We start from the raw sequence: 8,692 nt of genomic DNA on the forward strand, positions 1-8,692 counted from the left end.
AATTTATTTAATCATTAATATTTTATCTCCATTTTAAATCAATTCTTTAAAACTTCAGATTTACGTAAATCCCTAATCCTGAAAATTCCCATATTCACATTAATTTAATCACTAATAGTTTGTTTATTTATCTTAAAATTCTATTTTAAATAATTCTTTAAAATTTCTGACTTCTAAATCTAATTTCCAATTTCAAAAATTCCAGCATTCCCATTCATTTATTTATTCCCATATTCCCGTTAATTTATTTAATCATTAGTATTTTATTTATTTATTTATTTTAAAACTCCATTTTAAATCAAATTCTTCAAAACTTCTGATTTCCGAATTAAATTCCTAATCCCGAAAATTCTCATATTCTCATTAATTTATTTAATCATTAGTATTTTATCTCCATTTTAAATCAATTCTTTAAAACTTCAGATTTACAAATTAAATTCCTAATCCTGAAAATTCCCATATTCACATTAAATTAATCACTAATAGTTTGTTTATTTATCTTAAAATTCTATCTTAAACAATTCTTTAAAATTTCTGACTTCTAAATCTAATTTCCAATTTCAAAAATTCCAGCATTCCTATTCATTTATTTATTCCCATATTCCCATTAATTTATTTAATCGTTAGTATTTTATTTATTTATTTATTTATTTTAAAACTCCATTTTAAATCAAATTCTTCAAAACTTCTGATTTCCGAATTAAATTCCTAATCCCGAAAATTCTCATATTCTCATTAATTTATTTAATCATTAGTATTTTATCTCCATTTTAAATCAATTCTTTAAAACTTCAGATTTACAAATTAAATTCCTAATCCTGAAAATTCCCATATTCACATTAAATTAATCACTAATAGTTTGTTTATTTATCTTAAAATTCTATCTTAAACAATTCTTTAAAATTTCTGACTTCTAAATCTAATTTCCAATTTCAAAAATTCCAGCATTCCTATTCATTTATTTATTCCCATATTCCCATTAATTTATTTAATCGTTAGTATTTTATTTATTTATTTATTTATTTTAAAACTCCATTTTAAATCAAATTCTTCAAAACTTCTGATTTCCGAATTAAATTCCTAATCCCGAAAATTCTCATATTCTCATTAATTTATTTAATCATTAGTATTTTATCTCCATTTTAAATCAATTCTTTAAAACTTCAGATTTACAAATTAAATTCCTAATCCTGAAAATTCCCATATTCACATTAAATTAATCACTAATAGTTTGTTTATTTATCTTAAAATTCTATCTTAAACAATTCTTTAAAATTTTTGACTTCTAAATCTAATTTCCAATTTCAAAAATTCCAGCATTCCCATTCATTTATTTAATCATTATTTTCGTCCTTATTATTATTATTCCATTTATTTATTTCAAAATTCCATTTTTAAACATTTTTTTGAATCCCAATTTCTGAACTTAATTTCCGATTTCTAAAATTCTAATTTCTTTCAAGTTTGACATCCTAAAATTCCAACTCTTAAATTTAATTCTCAATACTCCAATTTTCAAATAAATTTCAAAAATTCAATTTTCTCTCTAACAGTTTTAATTCTCTTTGGGTTTCAAATAATCTTCGATTTCTCTTGATTTTATATAAGCATGAATGCTATTTTTATAATTCCAGAATAATGGAATCTGTGAGACTAATTCGTGCAAAATAGAATGGGCTTTGGTAGGGGCCCCACATATGAGATTTCATGATTGATTGACTGATTGATTGATTTAATTGCCATGCATGAGATCGTTCTTTAATTGTGTATTAACCCCTCTCTCTTGATAGCGCATGATGGTTCGTTGCCCAGGTACGCACTCATTCCCAATCTAGTTAGTCTATATGCATTTGTCTGACTCCCATATGTGTATGATAGTTCCGGGTATTCATTGATCTCTTAATTAATTGCCATGATTGCTTCATTTTATTAGTAGAGACCCATTTAGGGACTTAGAGGGGTGCTACGGTTTCTACCGTACCTTCCCGATAAGTAACCTGACCCCTCGAACTCGATCCGGTTTTTCACGGACCACCTTTTCCAAAACAAGGAGTCACACTTATGGTTTTTCTTTCTTATTTTGTTTACCCTTTAAAAATAAAACAAAAATAAGTGGCGACTCCAAGTCATTTTTCTTAATCAATATAAAATCAAATTTTCAAAATTAAAATCGAGTTCACCATCGAGTGGGAAACGCATTGAGCGGAAATACGGGGTCCACATATATATATATATTATAATATTTCTAAAATATTTTTTAATATAAATATTGTTTTGCAAAACTTAAACTATTTTATAAATGTGATGTGATTTAAATATTGAAATATAATATGTTTTTAAATAATAAAATTTTATCCTTATATTAATATTCATTATTCATTTTTTAAAGGAAGGTTATATTTTTTGAATGATAATAAAATAATAATAATATATTAAATAACAAAAAAAATCATGAAATAATAATATTATTACTGTTATTAAAAATAGCAGTATTAATGTAGTACAATAATATTAGTTATGATAATATTAAAATCAATATATATATCTAATAATAACAATAATAGTAATATTAGTGATTAGAATAATAATTATAATAAGAAAATAATAAAATGAGTAAGCTGAAGGAAGAAGAATAAGAGAGACAAAGAAAGGAAAGGGGAAAAAGAAGTGCATTTCTTTATCTCCGTTGTAATGGATTCTAAAAATTCTAAAAAAATGTAATCCTTTACCACATTTTTAAAGCATTATTCTTAGTATTCCTTTCTTGAAATTTTGTGAGTTGTGGAGGATTTTATGATTTACACAATTTGTTAGAAAGAGAAACATATGATTTACACAATTCTGAAAATATGATATCATCTATTATATTTGATCAATTAAGAGTTTAAGATTATGTTTAGTTTCTAGAAAATGCTAAAAAAAGAAAATAATAATAATAATAATAATAATCTCTTATGTGATTTTTAAGGCTATGTTTGGTTCCCGAAAAATGTGAGAGAAAGAAAATTTCGAGGAAAAATGGAAGGAAATAAAAAGTTAAGGAAATGAATATAATTTTTTTCACTTGTTTGGTTATCCATGGAAAATTCAAGGGGAAAAAAAAAAAAAGAATTCATTTTCTTTTGTTTGGTTAACCACAAAAAAAAAAAAAAGAAAAAAAAAGAGTTAAGGTAAAATAAAAGAAAAATAAAATCAACGATTTGTCTTAGATGATTATCAATTTGTTGAATAATAAAATAAATTAATCCAATAAAAAAACTGTTGAAAAACGTGAATTTTTCGACATAAAACATTACTCATAAAAAGTCTCTACTATTATTTTTTTATTAATAATTATAAGATTTATGTATAAAATTTTCCTCATGCAATACAAATAAAATATACGAGTAATAACTATTTTTTATTTTCAAGGGAACATTTATAGCTAATAAAAAGCTCTTAAAAAAATTCAAAAGGATTTTCAGAATCAAAATTTAGAAATAAAATATGTTCATATAATGTAAAAATATACAAGGCTTTGGTTTACCTACCAAACAATATGAGTAGTAGAAACAAACAATAACAGATGCAGAAAGAAAAATCAGAACACACAAGCAATATACCATCTTTCTCTACACATCATATTCAATGCATCAACGAATACTTTTAAAAAATATGAACACAATACATTTTCACTTTATGTTACACAATATTATGCCACAACAAAGGCTTCCAGTTCTAGGACAGGAGGCATAATTTTGGTTCAGAATTTCCTTAGAGACCTAGATTCATGGTACAAATTGAAGTGGTCAATCATGCAATACACTATGGGGGTCTTCTTCGAGTGAACCAAATAACAAAATTAATGCAAATGTGAAACTAAACTAGGTCAGCTAGTCCTTCTCCTTTTGAAGGCAGGATGCATAATTCCATTGTACGAATCTAGTTTGTCAACCATTGACATACATTCATTCAATCTTTTCAAGAGGACTGGAATGGTAGAGACATTACTTGAAATCTTTTGTTTGAGCAACTGTATTTTCTCTGAAGTCTCATGATCTCCTTGAGCTAGCAAAACCCTGCTCTGTCCTGCATTTGCAAAGCACAAAAAGGATTAATCCTTCACCTACAACTGAAATAAATAATAAACGCAGAATAACTAAGGGCTGAGAGAAGCCTTGCGTGTGAACCTCACAAGGTTGTTCGTTTGATCAGCTTAAACATTAAAGAAGAAATGAAACACTACACAAATAAAGAGTTGTTCAACAGTATTTTGAGAGTATTTCTCTTGTTTCATGAAAAGAAAAAGGCTAAAAGATCATGCTTGGTAATGCTATGTCAAGTTAAATTGTTGGGAGCAAAAAAATCACATGAGGGAAGAAAACAAGCATTCATTTTTCCCTGCTAGGTGGGAAAAACTTTTCAGCCACATCAAAGTGATTGCTCCCACCTGATTAAATGTTGCCAAATAAACAAACCCTAATGGATCAAAATCACAAAGTTTGCTTACTCTTCATTCTACCACCATAGTCCTCACCACCACCCCACTACTACCATATGATCAAACCACCAACACTATCACACAAACCACCTCAACCACTAACTGCAGAAGCATTGCCACCAACACCAACAATCATAAGCAATATCCCACAACCATAAATATCAGATTATTCACTAAAGTTATGTTTGGTTCCTAGAAAATGTGAGGGAAAATACAAGGGAAATAAAATAAATAGAAAAAATAAAAGGAAAGAAAAAGTGAAGGAAAAAAAACAGATTCAAAATCATTAAATTATTTTATATGCTACTTCAAACTCATTTCACTTATTTTAACTTCTATATAAATATTAAATAATTTTAAAATGCATCAGTGTTTAATTGATTAAAAATTTTAATTATATTTTATTCTTATTTGATATTTTCCATAGTTCAACCGTGAGAAAGCTATTTTTTTTAACATTTTTTTCTTTCTTTAAGGTTATGTTTGGTTCTCAGAAAATACTAGGGAAAGAAAAAATATATTAAGGAAAATAATTTTCTCATATTTGATTTCACAATAAAAATATAAAAAAAAACTCAAATATAATTAAAATTAATTTAAAATTTATATATTTTTAAATTATTTAATCTTGCAATGATAAAGAGAAATAAGTAAAATGAGTATGAAGAAATGTATAAAACTAATTTATTAAATTTAAACTTATTTTTTATTTTCCTTCGCTTTTTCTTTCCTTCTATTTTTCCTCACTATTTTCTTTCCTTTGCATTTTCCCGCAAATTTGCTGGAACCAAACATAGCCTAATAGTTTTCAGGAACCATTCATAGCATAAAAGAGCACCACTACCACTCACCATCACCACCACATCCACTATTGTCCCCATTTCCTCTACCCCTGCAGGCTCCACAAATGCACCCACCGGAAACTGCAATTGCCACTCCATCACCAATACATTATTGCCACAGACACCACCAGTGTCAACTTCAATCCTACCTTAACACATTACGCATGTGCTTCCTCAATTAAGCCAAATGTCATTTCATAAAGCATTTCATAAACACACATTACACTTTGCATAGGAATTATAAGTAATAATTCTGGATTTCACTAAGGCTATGTTTGGTGGCAAGAGAAAGAAAATAGAGAGGAAAATAGAAAGAAAATAGTATGTTCTATTTCAAATTCATTTTATTTATCATAACACTTCGATATAAAGATTAAATAATTTGAAAATGTATAAGTTTATATTTGATTTTCTTTCATATTTTCCATGTTACAATTAATCATGAGAAATTTTTTCTTTTAACATTTTTTTATTTCCACAGTTCTCTCTGGAACCAAGCATAAGCTAAGTTTTTAAATTCAATATCATTAACAAAGCAATTTAAAGCTCTATTGGACAGCAAAGAAAAATTAGAAATATTATCCTGAAAATTATGTTTCTTTTTTATTTCCCGGAAGCGGAAACTCACTTTACCTAAACCAATTTGTTTTTCTCAGGACCCAAGTAACAACAAATCTAATTCCAAGACATTCCGCTACATGTGGTTGATAGCACAACAAGAAAGTGAAATGAAATAAAATAGAGCCAAAGAAAAGAAAGATCTTTTGCTCTCCAAACCCACCTCAACTAACCCACACGCTTGTATTAGCCTCAATTAAACGTATATTTCTGTTTTCCTGATCTCTCAAACTGTGAAAATCTCGGGTTCAAGCATTCACTTTTTATTTTTCTTTTTACCATATTTTCTCAGCAACCAAACAGGAAACGAAAAACAGAGAAAAAAAAGAAAAAGGGGTGGGGAAACCAATAACCTCGAAACTGACCTGGGTTAGGTTCTCCGGAGGCTTCGGGTTCGGATCCGGACACGAATTCGAGAAATGGAGGTCGCTGAGAAGATAGAATCGAAGTGAATGTGGCCTTGAGCTGGTCTGGGAGAGTTGTACGGTAATGGCGGACCTTCTGAGCCATTTCCTTCACATCAGCCTCCAACTCCTCTAGTTCTTCCGCGTCGGATCCTTCCATTGGGTCCCCGGAGCTCCGGAATTGAGGATCTTTCAGAGCCATGCGTGGATCCTACTGGTCTCTGCGAGAATCGGTGTAGTGTGGTGTTTCTAGGGTTTTGAAATTTGAAAAGGGTGGGGGCGCAATTGTGTAGTTCGCACCGTGCTCATAGTTGCCTCCTCGACTATGGGTATTTTGATATTTTCGCCTTTTTGCACTTTTTTTTTTTCTTTTAATTTATTGGAGAGAGCATGATTTAAAAAAAAAATTATGTTTTTTTCCTTGCAAATTATACAATGGGTGTATAAATATAGTTTATAAATTTAATTTTTAGAATAATTAGGCCCATATGCCATATTTTTAAAATAATATTATTAATGTTTTTAAATGTATCCCTCCACTCTCTTTATTGATTTAGTTTGTTTTATTTTTTTCAATTTTATTTTACTTTTCATAACATAGGATTACAAGCATGTTTTACTGTAATTTTGAAAAACACTTTTCATTCTAAAAGTGTTTTTAAAAAAAATTACTTTTGATAAAATTACTTTTAAAAAAAATTTAAAATACTTTTAAAAATTACTTTTGATAGGTAATTCTTCAAAAAAGAAAAAAACTATTAAAGAAACCATTCTGACTAAAAATGTTTTGAAGAGAAATACTATTGTTTAACGCACTATATATGTATATATTTATCACTTGTTCTAAATTGAAAAGGTTAGAATATTTATTTTGGTATCAATTTTCAGTTTTTTATTTTTATTTTTAAATTATGCTCTTGTATATTTCATTTTTTAACATTTTTTAATATTGTTTTAAGTTTATTTTTAAATTCATATATCATTTTGGTTTTTGCTTTAAAATAATTGTTTTTCAATTTTTTTTGTAATATCTTGAGAATCATACTATTATGTTTTGTTTTAAGCATTTTGATAAATTACTTAATTTGCTCATAATTTATTTTTAAAATATTTGTATATTTCAATTGATATAATTTTTAAGTTTTTTTCTGTTGACTCTAAATTTTAAAATCTGAATGATAGAATAACGGATGGATAATTGTTTGGTAATCAAGCACTACATTTTCGATCTTTCCTCAATTTAATTTTAATTATTATAGAATAATAATATATAAAAAATAATTAATAAAAAATAATTTAAACAACAAATTTAAAGGTCACATAAAATTTTTTATATTCATACTAAATAAAATATTTTTATTTATTTTATAAATTTTATGATTAAATAAAAATATGTCTCTTGTATTATTTTAAAATTTTAAATTTTCATGTAAAAATCATAGTGGTTTGAGCCTTTTACTTAATAAAAAATTTTAACTTTTTTTATTTATAAAAATAAAAACTTCAATCAAAATTTTAAATTTGTGTAGACCCCTCAGATGGGGGGCATTTTTTCTTTTGTTTTTTTTTTTCTTTTTTTCTTTCTTATTCCTGATTCTGACTACCTTGAGATTGAGCTACGTTGGGCGGCTAGATGGGACTGGGGGTGGGGGAGAAGAAGAAGAAAATGTTATCAAATAACCGACGTTCACCACCCACGTTCCGCTGCCCTGAAGTGGTCCAACACTTGGCCACATCCTTCATCATGTAGCTGTTGTTAAGGAGCACATTTCTATCAACTGCTCATCGTGTGGCAAATCAGAGAAACGTGGCTTTGATGGGAAGCCACGTTTTCTTTGTATTTTAAATATCGGTCTTGGTCCCGAGCTCCTCTCTCATGTTGTTGAAAATCTTCAGAAACTACACCATCCATAAGGAGAGATAGAGTTTTGGAAACCAAAGACTTGCAACCCAACAATGGCTGGAGGTAAGTATGGCATAAGTTACATATGAATGGATTGTTTATATGCATTATGAATTGCCTACATTTGGTATCAGAGCATTGAAAATCTTATCTCTGCCTTGATATCTATTTTGCTGGAGACTTGCTTAGTTTATGGTTTCTCTTTTGGTTGTAAGATACAATTATACAGAAACATCATAAGTTGATAATGCTTTAAAAATGAAATACCCATAAATCTATGAATTGATCATGATATTAAAAAGGCAAATAGCTTCAGCCTTGCCACCACAGATCACAGGCCTTCATGGCTCTGATCATTGCCGCCATTTAGGCGTCATTTTAAGGCATTCCAAAAGCGCATTTCCGGTGCTGTTGGGGCTACAGTTTCAGCCACTACAAGCCCCAC

The 8,692-nt window shown here is 28.1% G+C and overlaps 1 protein-coding gene across 2 annotated transcripts; it reads right to left on the reverse strand.

The window, feature by feature from the left end:
• Positions 1-3,623: 3,623 nt before the first annotated feature.
• On the reverse strand, positions 3,624-6,677 carry LOC100247850 (uncharacterized). 2 transcript variants are annotated; one of them, XM_010663127.3, is made up of 3 exons: positions 6,306-6,677; positions 5,332-5,403; positions 3,624-4,068 (listed from the first exon to the last, which is right to left on the reverse strand). In XM_010663127.3, the coding sequence occupies exons 1-3, from the start codon at positions 6,544-6,546 to the stop codon at positions 3,869-3,871; spliced, it is 513 nt and encodes a 170-aa protein (XP_010661429.1). In that variant the 5' UTR covers positions 6,547-6,677; the 3' UTR covers positions 3,624-3,868. The 2 variants fall into 2 exon arrangements, with proteins under 2 accessions (XP_010661429.1, XP_002267542.1); XM_002267506.5 differs by lacking the exon at positions 5,332-5,403 and having other exon boundaries at positions 6,306-6,670.
• Positions 6,678-8,692: the final 2,015 nt, after the last annotated feature.

Source organism: Vitis vinifera, chromosome 15 (assembly GCF_030704535.1).
Source record: "Vitis vinifera cultivar Pinot Noir 40024 chromosome 15, ASM3070453v1".
Classification (NCBI taxonomy): Eukaryota; Viridiplantae; Streptophyta; class Magnoliopsida; order Vitales; family Vitaceae; genus Vitis; species Vitis vinifera.